Source organism: Sorex fumeus, unplaced genomic scaffold (assembly GCF_029834395.1).
Source record: "Sorex fumeus unplaced genomic scaffold, SorFum_2.1 ptg000129l, whole genome shotgun sequence".
Taxonomy (NCBI): Eukaryota; Metazoa; Chordata; class Mammalia; order Eulipotyphla; family Soricidae; genus Sorex; species Sorex fumeus.
Window position 1 is genome coordinate 2,887,513 of NW_026606186.1, and position 19,763 is coordinate 2,907,275.

The following is a 19,763-nucleotide window of genomic DNA, read 5'->3' on the forward strand; positions in this document are numbered from 1 at the left end:
AACCCATGATTCTACTTTTGGCTTCTACTCCAACAAGGCAAAAACATTTATTGAAAACATATATGCATACCTCTGTTCACTGAAGCACTTATTACAATGCTCAGGATATGAAAACAACCCGGAACATCAAATGACAGATGGATAGATGAGTAAAGAAGTTGTGATATATATATATATATATTTCTCCATTATGAAGAGGTTATTATGTTAAAGTGAGAAGGAGAATAATAAAGACGAGATGGTGCCCCTCATTTCTCAAATCTGGAAGGTAATAGATGTGAACAGATAATATTGAATGATGACAAATCTTTGGCCTTGTGTTACAAACCTATTAACAAACAGTGGGAAGATACAGAACTTCATGGGCAGGTAACAATTTATGGAATTCATGGTCTTGAAGGGCTGGAGCAATAGCACAACAGTAGGGCGATTGCCTTGCAAGCAGCCAACATGGCCGACCTGAGTTAGATTCCTCCTCCCCTCTCGGAGAGCCCGACAAGCTACCGAGAGTATCTCGCCCACACGGCAGAGCCTGGCAAGCTACCCGTGATGTATTTGATATGCCAAAAACAGTAACAATAAAGTCTCCAATGGAGATGTTACTGGGCCTGCTCGAACAAATTGATGAACAACGGGAGGACAGTGACAGTGACAGTGATGGTCTTGAAACCAGTTGTGCAAGAAGTGTTAAAAGTACTTCTCTATAGTACAGACCATATATGTTCCTGATAGCAACAAAACCCTCACTATAGCTCTGTTTGAAGATGCTTTACAGCAATCATGGAGAGAAAAACGAGAGGAAAAAAAGTCCAGACCAGAGGTGATATGAGGCCCTTGGAGAAGGAGGTAGTATGCACTAACATTGTGCATACACACCATAAAGAAGCACTATTGTAACCACACTAAGTTACAATAAAGATAAAGAAATTTAGTTAAAAAATAAATAAAAACCAATAAAGATAAATAAATTTAGTTTAAATTAGTCATTTCTAAAATGAATTTGAACACTAAGAAATGGATTCTTATTTGAATAATTTTTTTCGAAAATTCCAAAAATTTAAGTCAAGGGATTGTGGATGTAACTCAATGGTAAATAAAAGCACATACCTCTCTCATGGGTTCAATCCTCCAAATCATAAAGAAGAAACATCATTATGTCAAGTAGGATGCCACTGAGAAATGAAGTTACTACCCTATTAATGTATTAAAATGATGTAAGGAATAAAATGCAGGATACAGAAAAATGAGAAACAAAAAATTGTTTTTATCTCTTGTGGTTTTTAAGGTCACATATGCATAAAGTTGAAAGTTGTTCAATTTAGCATTTTTGCATGACAAAGATTGGCATTATTCTATCCACTGATGGTATAGATTAATGTACCCAAGCCTCACCATTTCTCATTTACCATAGAGGTACATACACTCTCATGCATCTGTGAATTAACTTCTTGTAAGTAGATTAGAAACTATTACAAAGGAAATCCCCTGGTAAGCCAGTTTTTGAGTTATACAGGCTTAACCTTGCCCTTCAGTTGCCATCTAGAGACTTTTAGGTAGAAATTCAAGTTTTACTCAGCTATTCAGTGACTACATAGAACAAGAAACCAAATATGCTCCTCATTACAACGGAACCCACAGTATAGGTCTATATTGAAGGTGTTTTTCAGTAATTATGGAGAGAAGATTGGAATTAAGAACCAATGCAATACAGAAAAACTGATACACACACACACACACACACACACACACACAATGAAATACTACTCATCTAGCAGTAGAGATGAAATCTTACTTTCATCTAAACCATGGTTGGAACTTGAGGGTTTCATACTAAATGAAATAAGAAGAAAGGCAAATACCAGATGATAATACACATACTGAAATATAGGTAACTTAATCCAGGGAACAGATGAAGCTAACCAAAAATAATCTTGGCTTTCTGACTGTGATTTTAGGTAATATGAGAGAAAAGGGAATGGTGACCATAATGCGAAAGAGCTCAATGTATTGAGCTCAATTGATTTACCGATATTTATTTTATAGCTTGGACAACATTATTACAGTAGTGCTTGTTTATACTATTTATGTACAACGGGTTGAGCAGTGGAGCCATGCTGGCACTTTGGAAGGGGGTGAGGTGTGTACATGTATGAAACTGTAAAAAGGATGAAACTATGCCACGGTGTAAACCACACAATATAAAAATAGATATTTCTATAGAACATAGAATATTCTGTTCTATTAGAGAATATATTACATAAGATACAGTTTTCTAAGCCAACATTACCTTAATAAAGAAAAAGAAGTACAAATGAAAAATAATCAAACTAAAAACAAATTCTCAAAGTGTCACAAATAACTTACGCTCAGACAACCTTTCACCCCTTCCCATGCTGCAATCTGAGAATACAAATTCTGATTCTACTTCTTGATTGTAGATCCTATTTATAATTCCTAATATTAAGCATATATCCTTTGAATATATTATGGTGTTATGATTTCCATTTTCTTATACTTGGATTGAAATAAGGTAAAGGCCCTCCTGTTGATCGTCGATTTGCTCGAGCGGGCCCAGTAACATCTCCATTGGAGACTTTGTTGTTACTGTGTTTGGCATATTGAATACTCTCGGTAGCTTGCCAGGCTCTCCGAGAGGGGCGGAGGAATCGAACTCGGGTTGGCCATGTTGGCCACGTGTAAGGCGAATGCCCTACCCGCTGTGCTATCCTGAACTAATCATTATTTTTACATCTTTATTTTCTAATATGTCCTCTGGGCATTCTGTTAAGGTAAAACACAGCTTTATGATGCCCTTTCCAATCAACATCAGACTACTTCTTTCAAGATACTAATTAACTTCCTGCTTTAATTTGTCACACTTAATTTGAAATTAGGCTTGCAAGACTATTAAAATTGTGGTTGCAGTGTTTGCATCTGGCTGAGGCAGTAGCCACTGGCAGCCTTGATTTATCATTCCTCATTTAAATCCCGGTCCCAGTGATTTTTGTTTTTAAATCGTTTGACTGGCACTTTATGGATTCCAAATTCAAAGTGAAAATAAGCTAAAGTGAAGAACTCTATATCTTGTTTGGATAGAAAAGAAAAGGTTTTATAAGTGAACATTCTGCAATTAAATCCTAGGAGCTTGACCAAAAAAAAAATGCTTAGTGCCCAGAGAAGGTGCTGTAGGAAGACAGCAAGTATCCATGCTAATAGTTGCATATAAATCACTATAAAAACTGCGCATCTTCTAACTATGCCATGTAAATTTGCTCCTAGACAGAAACTATTTTTGCTAAGCTTGCTTCCTTAAATGAACCAACACTCTTTTCCAATAGTAAGCTTATCTGACATCATTTTGATACTCAGATATACAGCTTATCTCATAGTTAAGGAAGCAGAATATATTTTCAAGATAGACTCCAAAAAACTACATACAAAATTGTCCCATAAATAGAATCCTTATGGTTCTATAATTTTTTCTCATACACACACATATACATATATATGTATATATATGCATATTTGTGGGCCTCAGCCAGCACCCTATATGTTCTCCCAAACCCTGTCAGGAGTATTCCTGACTCTGAGCTTACGGGCCACTCCTTCCTCATCTTTCTTAATGCTAGGATACTGGGAATTGAATACAGGTCAGCTGCATGCAAGGCAAATGCCCTACCCACCGCCCCTATAACTTTTCTTATCAGTGACTGTCTCTAGCATATATTTTTATTTGGTGGAAATTTATTCAGATACATAAATGAAGGGCCGGAGCGATAGCACAGTGGTAGGGCGTTTGCCTTGCACACCGCAGACATGCCCAACCCAGGTTCAATTCTTCCACCCTTCTCGGAAAGCCCGGCAAGTGACCGAGAGTATCTCGCCCCCACCACAAAGCCTGGAAAGCTCCCTGTGATGTATTCAAAAACACAGTAACAAGTCTCACAATGGAGACGTTACTGCTGCCCAGTCGAGCAAATCAATAAGCAACAGGAGGACGGTGCTACAGTGCTACATAAATGAAAACTGAGACTTTCTACTATCCTTCCAGAGATAGTTTATGAAAGTTGTTTCTATACTATGGCTTAGTAATATTAAAGCTCAACAGTCACTGTGTTGTCAATGCAAATTCTATTTTTCCTTTTGGGTATGATTTTTCTAGGAACTATTTTGGTTTAAATAAACTTTCCTCTAATGAACTAAAACAATCACAATCTGATTATTAATCTTAAGATTTAATGTATAAATGAATCTTTTAATTCTTTGCTAGCCTTTTCTTACTCTGCTAAAAGTGTCTCACTAACATAAGAAAGGCATCTGAGTAAGCCATACTCGTTCCTTACATAAAGTCACGGAGGACTCTACAAATTATGTAACTTTACAATTGATTTCTCATTTATTAAATGAATATATGCTGAGAAGATATTGTATAGCAGTGCTATTCAGGGCTTCATGGATACAGTAAAACAACTAATAAATAAAACAAAATAAGAACAGCAATGTTGCTCAATGACAGAATTTAACTTATGCAGCTATAAGGCCCTACATTCGATCCTTATCATCAAATACATAGTGAAAAAGTCAAGCATTCAGTCGAACCTAGCTTAAATTTGAGTGTTGGAAAACAATAAATGTCAAACTAACTCTAATATTTAAAATCTGCTACACAATCAAATTAAATGATTGAAGAAAAAAGAAAAAATCACTTTCAAAAATTGACTTAGGTACAATCTTGAGAAATAAACCTGTGAATACAATGAAAGTGAAAGAGAAATGAGATAAGTGTGGATAGAAAGGGAAAATAAGACAAAATATGCTTGATGTAAAGCACATTTTTAGACAATAAATATTTTATTTACATAGTCTGCTTTCTAATGTGATTCCCCCCCCAAACAATACAGATCATTATTTCTTCTCATTGAGAGTAAATTGATACAAACATGGATGCAAGATAAACTAATTTAATGTAAATAAATAAATGTATATATATGCACACATACATAATATGTATATATGTGTACATATTTAACCTTTGAAAAATATCAGTACACTTGAAGTCACTGATAAAAACTTTCAAGAATACTGCCAAACTTTATTGTGTAAAGCCTATAGTGGGAGTTAGTGCATGAAAATTTATAATATATTGTTAGGAGTCTTCTCTTCAGTCGAGATGTCAAAAAAAGAATTTAACATATTTTGTGAGTTTTTTCTTAATTTTTTATTATATTAAGTCTTTAGATTATAAATAGCACTGTAGCACTGTCCTCCCATTGTTCATCGATTTGCTTGAGTGGGCACCAGTAACGTCTCCATTGTGAGACTTGTTGTTACTGTTTTTGGCATATTGAATATGCCACAGGGAGCTTGCCAGGCTCTGAGGTGCAGGTAGGATACTCTTGGCAGCTTGTTGGGCTCTCTTGAGAGGGGCGGAGGAATCGAACCTGGGTCGGCCTCATGCAAGGCAAAAGCCCTACCCAATGCTCCAGCCAAGATTATAAATAAAACTTTACTTTAAATATGAAAACCGTGGCATAAATGGAACATTGTGATATTCAATGAAATACTGAAATTATTATCATCTACAGCTATATTTTCATTTTTCAGACAAAGACTCTAAGGCCCAGAAAGACTAAATAATCTGCCTTAATTTACATAGTTGCATAGTAACAGTTTAGGAAGTAGAGCTCAGAGTTGATCAAATGTTGACCAGCACTTTCCCACTATATAAATGATTTAAACAACTGAACATTTCAAGAGAGGATGAAAAAAATAACATTAGGAGTTAAAAATTTGTATTTATGCAGATGGTAAATAGCAGACTAAATTATGTACACAGAATATGGAATTTAGATTTTTAGGGACCCATAAAGCAGAATGGGTAGTCATCTCTCTTATATTTATAAGGCATTCTGTTTACTTGTATACAACTGAACATCATACAGGAATATCATTCCTCAACACCAAATCTTCTGTATGTCTTTTCCAGAAGATGAGTCTATGAAAATAATGCTGACTGATGTAATTAGTGGGCAATTTACATCTAAGGGGCAGCACTATCATGGTACTAAATATTTCAAAGGCATACTTTCAGTGTGGTGGAGATACACATTTGTGCATGTGTTATTTCTATATGTACATTCCTACACATTTAATTCAACAATTTAGTAAAAATTTGTTGTGTATATTTTATGTGAGAGTACCAAATATTTATTGATAACCCAATTAAAAATTTATGGGCAATTCAAATGCTGACCATAGTAATCGTGAGATGAGGTAAACAAAAGAAACTATTAAATAATAATCAGAAACAGATCATGAAGTTTCTTAGTTTAAAGAAACAAGCAACTATAATTTTGTCACACAGAGTAACAGTGCCAGGTCAGAATATTTTTCTATTCATTTCTGAGGACTATTTTTGCATATCAATTGTTTATGTGCAATAACTGTGCATTAATTGAAGCTTTAGAGCACCCAGATCTGTGGCACATAATAAAATGCTGTTAGAATTATAATCATCCGTTAAATGTAGCACTATATCTTGTAGGCATAATAAATTCTATTTATACTTGATAACTTGGATATGTACATATTTAATACACATTGTACATGTTTTATATGCATGCAATTTCATTAATATTCTATAGATCCTATATATTAATGTATAGATTAAATAGTATAATAATATTGCTGGGCTGGAGTGATAGCACAGCGGTAGGGTGTTTGCCTTGCACGCACCAACATGGCCGACCCGAGTTTGATTCCTCCGCCTCTCTTGGAGAGCCCGTACGGCTACTGAGAGTATCTCGCCCGCACGGCAAGCCTGGCAAGCTCCTCGTGACGTATTCGATATGCCAAACACAGTAACAAGAAGTCTCAAGATGAGATGTTACTGGGCCCGCTCAAGCAAATCGATGAACAATGGGAGGACCGTGACCATGACTGTGAATAATATTGCTGGAAACACATTAAGTGTATTTTTATAGCTTTTCCTGTAGTTGCATGACTTTTGACCAAATGATACTCTATGAAAATATAAATATCACCATTTATCTAAAAGACAAAATAAAAAAACACAAAGAGTACAAATTAGAAGAAATTACCTATCACTATTAAGATTTTATTTGATTTTTAACAACTGCAAACTTTTTGCATAGTAAAAATTCCCTCAAATTTATGCACTTTTGTATTTTTTTGTAATTTTTTTAACATGAACTATTACATTATATACTTATTGCTGGAGCTATAGCACAGCAGTAGGGCATTTGCCTTGCAAGTGGCAGGCCCTGCCAATCTGGGTTAAATTGCTCTGTCCCTCTTAGAGAGCCCGGCAAGCTACTGAGAGTATCTCGCCAGCATGGTGAAGCCTGGTAAGCTACCCATGACGTATTCAATATGATTTTGCAAAGCCTTCATAGAAGATTCCATGAATCTCGCAATCCTCCCAGGAAAAAGTTCTTTCCTCTGGAGCCTGATATTGCCAGAGAAGGCATTTAAGAGAATGAGGCTCTCAGGATATACTGAAAATATTCCTGCAAATACAGTAACAACAAGTCTCACAATGGAGATGTTACCGGGCCTGCTAGAGCTAATCGATGAACAACTGGAGGACAGTGCTATAGTTCTACTTACTCTTATTAGGATTATATTTATATTATATGCCTGAAGTTATGTCTACTTTTTTAAACCATATTGTCCATTAATAAAATATGAGAAACAGATTTTATGTCTAACATCTATCTGTTTAATCACTTGGAGTTTGCTTCAGTTAGAGTAATTTTTTTGGTGAAAACTTCATTTGAAATATTTCAAATACTATTTACCCCAAACAAATTGTACTTAATTGTATATATATTATGTTCTTTTCAATTTACTACGTCTCTTTCTATAATAAAAATTGTTTTCAAATGTACCCTTTGCAATTGTTTCAAAGGTTTCTTTGCTTATTAAAACTATCGCTTTATTATTGATTTGAACATAAAATTCTAAAACTAAGACTTTTTTCTCATTGCATTTTATTTAAATACGACATAAATAAACCATATGTTTAGACTGAAACTACTTTTAAGGTGCTAATTATTTGAATATTTCAAAATGTCTACGTCCTGTTAGCAAGATTGAGTTAGTTTATATGAAATGAGCTTTAGGCACACTGATGTTCTGCTATGGGATTTCATGGGATAGATTCTTTTGGTTTCATTTTGACTCTCCAAGATCTGTGCTCAGAGATTCCTCCTGGTGTTGCTCCAGGGACAATATGGTACAGAAGACTGAACCCACATATCAGCCATACAAGCATATGGTCAGCGCTTTGAACTATCTCTTTGGCTCCTCTCTGAGTAGATTCTGTTAAAAGTAAACTTCACATTGCTGATAGGACACAGCAGTGCTCAGGGAAAACTTCAGGAAGTGTTAAGTTGGGGTGACCATGCTTTGCTGGTAATTGAACCTGAGGTCTGCACATGCAAATACATTCTCCATTTCCTTCAGCTCTCTCTCTCATACACCCCTCAAAATGTTCAGAAATTAATCATCTTTTTAAATAAAACATTTATTATTTGAGAGGTTCAGCTGCAGATGTTAAGATCTTGAGCTACTGTTCTCATTTCCAACTCAACAGTTTTTCATATCAATAACTAAACACTACTTAGAGTTTGTTTTACTTGCACAGCTGTTGTGTGGAAGAGTTCTAGAGTACTAGAACACCACAGTGAAAGCGCTCAGATTTTGCAAAGCCTTCATAGAAGATTCCATGAATCTCGCAATCCTCCCAGGAAAAAGTTCTTTCCTCTGGAGCCTGATATTGCCAGAGCAGGCATTTAAGGGAATGAGGCTCTCAGGATATACTGAAAATATTCCTGAGAAACTTCTGGAAGGATCTTTAGTCTGATATACTGCCCAGTGACCCTCTGAAGATTTGTGACAACTAATGTATATTACTCCTCCAGTTATAAGAAGTACAGACTTGAGTTGGAGGTAATAAACTTGCAAATGATATTCAAATATTTAGATATTTAAATAAGATATCTAACTTGATCTTGTAGATTGTGTGGTCTTCTTTATAGAACCTCTCCAGCTCCATGTAGAACTTCTCAATTTCTCCTTCACCATAATTGGATGTTGGTGTGTAGACAAGGAGGATAGAAACTGCTGGCAGTGAGCCACATCTATTCAAGTGTAATTGTCAATTAGGGTTTTTAGGCATTCCAATGAATCAGTGCTCATGGCCAAGTTCGTGTTGAAAAGAACAAGGACAGCAACACCTCCAACACCTCGCATATTCCGAGGAACAGTTCTTCTCTAGTGTCAAAAATGGCATGATGTGACTGATGCCTTCTTGTCTTAGTCAGACAAATGATGTCGTACTTGATCTTTCGTGCTTGTGCTATCTGGTTCTCAATGAATGCATCCAATGCCAGGGTATGTGCATGGAAAGTACAGACAGTCATCTTTGTCTTTATTTGTTTTGGTACCATAGTTTGGCCTTGGAATTTTATCAGTCTCTCCTTCCTCATCCTTCTTAATGCTGCCGTATTGGTGGCTCTTTCAGGGTCAGGGGAATGAGACCCATTGTATTTAGTGGTTTTGGCATATCGAATATGCCACGGATAGCTTGCCAGGCTCTGCTGTGCGGGTGGGATACTCTCGGTCGCTTGCCAGGCTCTGCAGGAGGGATAGAGGCTTTTAGGGCAGCCTTTAATCACCCTGAAGAATCTGCCTTCTGTACTCATCAATACACTGGCTCGGCTTTTCACACGCTACCTGTCTGAATGCAAGGTTCCATCCCAACGGAAAACCAGAAGGACTGTACTAATGTACAAGATGGGAGACACCCACGACATTGGCAACTACTGCCCGATCTGCCTATTGTCTGTCATCTACAAGTTGATCACTCAAGTCATCCTGAATAGGATTGTCAGAACACTAGATGAAGGACAACCTTGCAAACAAGCTGGGTTCCGAAAAGAATTCTGTACGATCGACTATATCCACATGATAACCAAGCTCATTGAGGTTTCTCGGGAGTTCAAGATGCTGCTCTGTCTAACGTTCATTGATTTAAAGAAGGCCTTTGATTCTGTTGAGACGGAAGCAGTCATTGAAGCCCTAGCCAAACAGGGCATTAAAACTCAATACATCAGGGTCTTCTGTCAGCTGTATGCGAATTCACTACCAGGATCTCACCATTCTACAAAGAAGTGACCATCCATGTCAAGAGAGGGGTTCGACATGGTGATACCATTTCACTGAAACTCTTCAGTGCCACCCTTGAGAACGTCATGTGATGACTGGAATGGGAAGGGATGGGAGTGAAGATAGATGGTCGGCAGCAGCACCACCTCTGCTTTGCTTATGACATCATTCTAATAACACCAAACATTAGCCAAGCGGCACAAATGCTGGCCAACTTCGACCATGAGTATGGAAAGGTCGGACTACAACTGAATCTCATGGAGACAATGTTTATGAGAAACAGTCTCGTTCCTGACGTTCCATTCACTCTCAACAGTACAAACATCTCCGAATACAACAGTTATGTGTACGTAGGTCGAGATGTCAACATGACGAATAACCTGGCACCTGAGTTGTGCAGGAGGAAGAGAGCGGCTAGAAACACTTTTAAGAGCGTCAAAGAAATAACCAAGAGTATGAAGAACTTCCAGCTCTGGGCACTTCTCTTTGATTCCACTGTTCTTTCTGCATTAACATATGCCTCAGAGACCTGGACCCTACGAAAACAGGATGAGTATGCTATTCGGGTCTCCCCAAGAGGAATCAAAAGAGCTGTGCTTGGAGTATCATGCTTCACTCAAATGAGAGATAGAATCCAGAGTTCCGACTTTCGTCAATGGTCAAGAACAAAGATTTTAAGAATATTTTCCTCTTTTTCTTCCATTGTTGAGGCCATACCTGGCATCCACTCCTGGGTGGTTCTGGGGTAGAGTCTTTCACAGCAGTGCTCAGGGGCCATACAATGTTAGGGATTAAATCTGGGGCTGAAGCATGCAAAGCACAAATCTCATACCTCAGTACTTTGGGCTGCCTCCAAGGCCCATTTGGTTTCCTACTAATTAAAATCAAAAGCAGGAGTAGTAGTGCTGGTGAACTTTAACACCCTTAAAGAATCGTGTAAAAATATACAAAAGAATTGGAAGTCTTTCTTGAAGGTTTTTACAATGAAGTAAGATTCCATATATAATACATAAATGCTCTATTTTTTTTTGGCTTTTTGGGTCATGAACAGGGGTTACTCCTGACTCTGCGCTCAGGAATTACTCCTGGAAGTGCTCAGGGGACCATATGGGATGCTGGCAATCAAACCTGGGTCAGCCACGTGCAAGGCTAACGCTCTACCCACTGTACTGTTGCTCCAGCTGTGAAAATACACTATTTTTATCTCCAAAAAATACGTCTTTTTGAAATGAAAATTAAAATCTTATGTTTAAAAATAACTTCATAAGAATCAGTTATATAAATCAATTTGTTTTGAAGGCATAGTTTAGTTAATAAAATTAAACTAGTTTCTTATTTCAAGTCAAAGATACCCACTGAATACGGTGAACAAATTATCAATCTGTAAAGTAGAGCTTGACACAGATTTTGTAAAATATGGTCATATGCAAGATTTTCCATGACAACAAGGTTTATTTTAGCAGCATTTAAAATAGTCTACAAATCAGTCTCTACGACTACTTTCTAATTTACTTGGGGACATTAAAACTCTTATAGTAGTAGAAGCAATATAAACAGTGAGATCTTATTTTATACAAAAGAGTGCAGGTTTCTTGAAAAATGTTATAAAATATAAAAATATTTTATGAAAGTTTTGGTAAATAAAATTATTTCAATTCAAGTTTAGTATATGATGATTTAGGAAAAAACATGGCTGCTATAAAAATATTCAAGTGTTAATTAAAAACCTTTCCTTAATATTTTTATATCCCAGAGGACTTAGAGAGCATGGAATGCAGTATGGCAAAGAATATAAATAAAAACATTGTTCTTATTTTATAAAAAATTAAATTGCTTAAATTTGAGTTTAGCCCCTTTTGTTCCCATTTCATGGTATAGTCTTTTTTCAATATATATTCACAGGTTCTCTTTTTGATAATATCAAGAGAGGTATTTTCAGTTTATAGAGATAAATATAGAGGTGTTTGGTGCTTAGATTTAGAAAAATTTTAAGATGTAATGAGCTGTAATGAAAGAAACAATTGAAGTTTGTAAATATATGTGGATTTTTAAAAACCTAAATCTATCTTCAATCCCAAGCCAATTATTTTTTCATGAGAAAACACAAAAAGTCTGCGAAGTATGAATCTAAGATACGTGTACAAAGAATAGTCACCCAAATAAAGAGAGAAGTATTTAATGTATACTATACTTTAAGAAGTCAATAAACTGGAAACTTTTTTCTGATAATACTTGCATTAAAGGTCCTTTAGTAAATACCAGAGGAACTAGTGTAATTTAGCATGTCTTTTGGTTCTATTATGGTCCCTAAAGGTTTTTGCACAAGACTGGATGTCTACAATAACAATTTATTTCAGATTGACTATTCATGATTAACATTTTCATTTACTTTCTATGACCTGGTTCCTTTTACTGACCTACATACCTTGGTTTTTCTTATAGTGTACTGAAAATGAAAACATAACACTTCCTGATGTTGTTTTCTTGCCTTGCTTTTTAAATGAAACACCTTTAAAGACCATTTAAATAAACTATAAAAATAGAAGATTGCAAATATAGCTCTTAGGAATTGTAGAAGTCAGTTAATTAAGGTTTATTGCAAAGATTCCTAATTATGAGTCATAGTCTTCAATCTATAATCTTATTTATCCAACTAGAATCAGAATAATCAAGGAATGCATCACTTCTAACTACAGCTAAGTGGTTCGAAGTAATTTGAAATTTTTTACATTAGTTTAATTGTAAATAGATAGCAAACAATTACTGAGGGTTGAAATTAACATATAATTTTAAATTTCTTATATATTAAAAAGATGTACACATATAACAAATTACATGAAACTAAAGACAACTTCATTCAAATTTTTTCTTTATTGGTCAGGTTAGGGGTGCTTACAAGTGGTGATCAGAAAGCCTGGGAGCCTGCTGGCCATTCCTTGTGATTAATAACCAAGGTGGTCAGAGATTCAGTCTGAGGATTTGTTCCTCTTCACAGCTGTACCAATCAATGACCATGTGGTGCTAGAGTTCAAAAGAGGGCCGAACACATGCCAGACATGAACCTCAATTCCTGCTCTATCACTTGAGCAAACAGACTCATCTTGCTCCACATTATGCATGCAGATAGCAATAAAACAGGAAATTAATATGCATTTTTGGTCTCTAATCCTTCATTTTCTTGCTCATACAAATTTCTTATGTGTTTTCTTTGAGGAGGAGGGAGGTAGCTGTATTTGTTTTGTTTCTGGGCCACACTCTGCAGTGCTCAGGGTTTATTCCTGGATCTACACTCATAAATCACTTCTGGCAGAGTTTGGGAGACCAGATTGGATGCTGGAATCAAATCAGGTCAGCTGCGAGCAAGACAAATGCCCCACCCACTGACCATCACTACAAATTTATTATGGACAATGATACTTTTTGGTGATTTTATCTTTAATTCTCATTTTGGCTTTGATAATAATTCAACATTTCTGGTGTTATTAACTCCCTAACTCAGCTAATTTACAAACACCCAGTTATACCAACTTTTTACTGGGAAAAGGGGGTCACCTGTTCCTAATCAGGACTTATTTCTTGCTTTGTATTCAGGAATCATTCCTGTGGACTTAGAGGAGCCTATGGAGTGCTGAAGTACGTAAGACAAATGCCCTATCAACTGTACTGTCTCTCTGATCCCTATATACCAACATTATAGATGTTCTTGATACATTAACCATCGGTGCCTAATCCCTCAATTAGGCTCACTCTTTGTTTTATTTCTGATGCTCAGAACTTCCATCTCCCATAGTCATTTTCCTTATCACATGCTACTCATCTGTTGGGGCAAAATTTGACCAAAATGCTTAATTAGGATAACCAATATCTATCAATCCAATCTGAAAATATGTGGTGTAAAAGTTCTTTGAGATTCTCACTAGTGGGATTGACCACAGGACTGACTACAAACATATTTGTCAGATTTTCATTATCTCCTTTTCATCAGAGAATAAAGTTCACAGGACTCCCTTATCACTGCACATATGGCGAACAATGAGTAGCACTCATAGCTGTATCATTTATCATAAAATCCATGATTTATAATTCACTGACAATTAAGAAAATCAGTTTCCTTGGTCCCCTCAGACTAATAAATTTGTAATGCTTTATCAGGCAATTTTGGAGGTTAACTGACAAAAATTTCCAAATATTTCCAGCAGGATGATTGAGAAATCCCTGTATGTTCAATAGTAAAACTGCTATATCTTGTAAGCAGGCATTCACTTATGAAAGATAAAAGTTTGGTTCTGGTGTACTCCAGTTTCAAAAAACTTTTTGGTTTTTACTTCACGCCAAGATGTGATCCTTTTTGTGATCAAGATATAAAAATTTAAGTGACTTATCTGATGTTTGCATTATCTTGTACTGTTACTCTTGCATTACATTTTTAATGCATTACATTTGTAAACATCTGATTCTAACAGTCTTCAGGCACAAGGAGAGATGGAGTCTTGTCTCCCAAGTTTTTGCCATGGAGAATTCTTGTTTTATTGGTCAATTTATAAAGATGCATATGTCTAACTTTAGCTTGTTAAAATATTTTTCTAGATATGCTTTAAATAATTTAATCTGAGACCTTTTTACTTATATAATTCAAAAATATTTTGTGATTTTTGGTATTTTATCTAAAATAACTGAACTGAATAAATATAAACTGTTTCCTAATATTCTTCAAAGAAGATAAGTTTGTTATGAAATATTGCTCACTAATATTATTTTTCCAGAATGTATTCTCAATATATGGATACTATATGCATAATGTTCCTTTTTTGTCTGTATAACAACATACTTTAACAAATTAACTCATTTTAACTCTGAGAAAAGGCAGAAATGTAGCAGCAATATGCCTGGCATACCTCGTCTCTGGGCTAAATTACAAGTTCAACAAATATAAAACCAATTCACTTAAGATAAATTGAGCAACAATTTATATTTTGTCATTATGCTTAGTTGAAAAATATATCAAATAAAGCCTCCTCTAATTTTATACTAAAAGCTGTTGCATGTATAACTATTCAAATAGATTTTATACATATTTTATGCAAAGTAATATATTATTTTTATCCCTAAACTTAATTATTTATACAGTAAAATTAAGAAATTCCTAATGCATCATATCTTTAAACAAGTAGCTGGCAGAAAATTAAAGCAGCCTTAGATTTAATCTGTAAAGCAGAGAACAGAAGATCCTAATACACATTATCTTGAAGATTAAATTGAAGAGATGTTTGGGACTAAAGCAACAGCACTATAGTGGGTACAGCATTTTCCTTACACATGGCTGGCCCAGTTCAATGCATGGCACCACATATAATCCCCAAGCCCTGCCAGGAGTGATAGCTGAGAAAAAGCCAAGAATAATCCCTGAGTACTGCTGGGTATGAATCCACCCCCACAAATGAACACAAAACTAAAGATAAGCTTCACAAGATTTGATACTATGGTAATGAAGAAATAAACTAGAAATTCCACTTGGAGCAAACATAAAGCAAGTTCTATGATACTGAACTATTTACAAAATAAAAGAGAATGCTGCAGAGTAAAGTCAAAGATGGCGATCATGCCCTACTGTTTTAATTTTCTATTATTTACTAGATAAATCTCAATGAATCGTGTAATAGTGATTTCACGTATAATAGTTTGAATTATGTAATAATTGCAGTTCCAAATATATTTTAGAACAATATTAAACTTTTCCTCATGTTCATTTCACAGATTTAGTATGTTAAGTTTGCAATTATTATAGCTAATCAGAAAATTCTTTTAAAAAATATAGTGAGGATTTAAATGCCCTTTACCCAGTCTTATATAAAACACTGCATTCCAGAAAATTCATGGAACCCCTGTGTGTGCATGTGTGTGTGTGGTTCTGTGTCATTTATCACAGATGAGCATTACATTGTTACTACCACAGTGCAAGTTTTTTTATTATCACTACAAGGGTCATTTCTACTACCCTCTCACAGCTGCATCCCTCTTGTTTTTCCCAATCCCCAACCCTCTGGAAATCACTAATCTATTTGCAATCTCATGATCTTATCTCTAAATTATTTAAGGTAAAATGTAATAATAAGGGATTATTATATGCAATAAAATGGGATTCCTGGTATCCCATTTGGTTCCCTGAGCACCACCAGGAATAATTCCTGAGTGCATGAGCCAGGAGTAACCCCTGTACAATGCAGAGTGTGAACCCCCCAAATAAAACAAAAAAAGACTGGCCTTTAATACTATAACATGATGTCCCAGCTATTTGAGATTAGGATTAGGACACAGGCACATACAGAAGAAACGCCATGCAAAGATAAGGGAGAAATGAGTAGAAGACAAGGGGTAAAGCTTTTCAATGCAGGTAACCTCACAAAGATTAATGTGCCAAGATTAAGGAAAGTTGAACTTCCAGAACTGTGCAAAAAACATGTCTTTTGTTTAAACTATTTAGTCTTTGGTCTTTACAGCAGACCTAGCAAACAAATAGAGTGCATTGTTTTATCATTATTTGCCTCACACACATGTGTTTAGAAATAATACTTTCTTCTATAAAAATCACTTATGTATCAATCTAATTTATTAATGCTTCTTAAAGAAAGTTCTCAAAATTGCTGACTATCTTGCATCATGCTCTGCAATGACTTGTGCTAAAAGAAATAAAATAACATATATATGCATACATATTATAGGCATGAACAAAGGACAGGAGTGTTGGCATCTAACTATGTTACAATAACTTAAAGCAGTTGTACTTTAAAGAATATATCTAAACAATATGGACATTCAACAAAAATCTAGAAATTTAGCTTCCGTGTGACCTAGCAATGCCATTTCTGGGAATATAGGTTGCGGTTGGAAAAACACAGCAAATATGGCATCTGCAGTTATATGTTCATTACAGCACTGTTCATAATAGCTAGAGTCTGGTAATGACCCGAGTGCTTGAGAACAGATGATTGGTTAAAAAAAACTATGGTATATCTACACAATGGAATTTGATGTAACTATTAGGAAAAATGAAGTTATGAAGTTCACTTATAAATGGATGGAGATAGCACCATTCTGAGTGAAATGAGTCAGAAGGAGAGAGACAGACAGAATGATTGCACTCATTTGTGGGATATAAAACACATAGTACAAGACTTATATCCAAAGACAGTGGAAACAAGGGCAAGAGGGATTGGTTCATGGTTGGAAGCCTGTCTCAAGTGCTGAGGGAGTGGGAGTTGGAATAAAGAAGTGACTGCTATGAAAATGATGGTAGGAAATGATCTCTGGATGGGAGATGTGTGCTGAAAGTGGATCAAGAACCAAACATGATGGCCTCTCAGTATCTGTATTGCAAACCATAATGTCCAAAAGTTGAGAGAGAGAAAAAGAAGAAAAATGCCTGCCATAGAGATAGACTGGGGGGTTGGTGGTGGTGGGAGTGATACTGGGAACATTGGTGGTGGGAAATGTATAGTGGTGGAGGAATAGGTGTTGGAACATTGTATGACTGAAATAAGATCATGAAAGCTTGTAATATACATGTAATTGTGTATCTCATGGTGATTCAATTAAAAAAAGACATTAAGTCAGTTTTAAAAAACAAATTACTCCTAAATAATAGCATGAGCACACAATTCTGTATATTTTTGCCATTTATTTTCAGAGAAGATCATAATTAACATGCTGGCTTCAGTGTTTTTATGAGTTGAACTTAATATAAATTCTCATTAATTGCTGTATTTGACTTGGTAAAGGGATAGCAACATAAACATTTAATTTAATTAGCAACATGTTATTTGTATCTGAAGTATAGAATTATATCAAATGCATAGATATTAGCAAGATGCCTTATGTCAAGTTAACCTCCCTAAAAGAAGTAATACAAAGGTACATTTCTGTACTTTGGGAAATAACACTAACACAGAAGAGAAAATCACATCTTCAATAAAAGAGAGCATGCAATTGCACCACAGTGGCAGTATGCCCACCAGAGATATTATGCATCAAAAGGGAATTATGTATCTGCTTTTAGAGAATAGAAATGGAACTTACCATCTTGATCCGTGGTCACTGTAATAGCTGTGAATGGCTTGGGAGAAAAACTCAGCTCAGAAACTCCATTCATTGCTTCTATTTCAAAAGTGTAATTCACGTGAGACACAAAGTCAAGTACTATCACAGAACTGTTGATTAGGCCAGAATGTCTTGGGATGAATCGAAGTCCTCCACCACAGTCCTCACACTGGTTAGTTTCGAAGCCACATTTCTTACAGATTACACTGTATGTGAGATCTTTTCTCCCTCCTGTATCACTTGGTGGGCTCCATTCCAAAATAAGAGCTGTTTCATTGATGTTAAAAATCACATTTCTAGGAGCTGAAGGTGGCCCTAGAGAAAAGCAATTGCAAAACAAATGTACATGAACAGGACAGTGAAATATGATTTTTACTTGAAAACTCACTGATAAACTACTGTTAGTCTTTTATATTACTTTAACTTTTTCTTCTGATGGGAACCACAAGAACATATGGTTAAAGATATCTGATAAAGTCTTGCATGAAAGGACCATTAAAAATGAAAATGGTTATAACTTTTAGGTAGTTGAAATACAATATTTACTATCAAAAGCTGCAGACACTAAAACATAATTATACACTTTTAAATGTTCTAACTAAAGGCACATAATAAGCAAACATTAGTTCAAAGTATGTGACTATCTTAAATCATGATCTGATAATTATATTGCCATTATAGAAATTTGAAAAAAAAACATAGGCTGTACATTGTCTATTCTTCTATTTGATATATATATATAAATTTAGAATGTGGGTAAAACTCCTATTCACTAATTTTCATGATTCCTAAGGATTTGTTAAATGATCACAAATTGAGGAAAATGAGTTTGAAGGAAGGAAAGAGAAAGTAAAGTTGGAGGGAAGATAAAGGCTTATACTAGAACTATGCCGATGTCATAGGATGAAAGAATTATATGGAAAATAAGACAAAATATAATAAGTTACGGTGACTCATTTTTTATTTAGATTATATTTACTGAACACAAATGTGTTTGTTATTAAAAGGTGGCAATATAATCACTCAATTTTCTTATTTCTAATAAAGACTACACTATATATACTTATATTATGCATATTTAAATTGACCCCAATAGTAGATAAAGATCTTCCCTAACTCTTCTTCCTACAGGAGACTTAGCTGTAAGAGCATTGGCAGAGGTTATAAATATATAAAGCTAAACTATAAGGTATGAGGTACAGAATAGTGTTAAATATTTTGATTTCTTGTCTGCAGTATCTGTTATCAGCAACTTAATGTATAGGAACATAATATATATCATATAATGCTAGACCTAGAATGAGACAGTTTTCCCATAGGATTGGAGCACACATTGTTTGACAGTATTGCATATTGTAGAGTCACAGAAACATCTGTCTTTAGAAAGAAAATTATAGAAGAAATTATAATCTAGGGCAGGAATAGTAAGCTTTTGCCTCTAACCTACATGTATGCCTTGGAGATAAAAATTTATTAAC

The 19,763-nt window shown here is 35.2% G+C and overlaps 1 protein-coding gene across 1 annotated transcript in view; it reads right to left on the minus strand.

Annotated features, from left to right (window-relative positions):
* The window catches only part of EPHA6 (EPH receptor A6), a 984,716-nt gene that overhangs the window by 535,682 nt on the left and 429,271 nt on the right, over positions 1-19,763 (minus strand). The window contains 1 exon segment of the mRNA XM_056138519.1: positions 18,265-18,600. Coding sequence (XP_055994494.1) covers positions 18,265-18,600 — 336 coding nt within the window.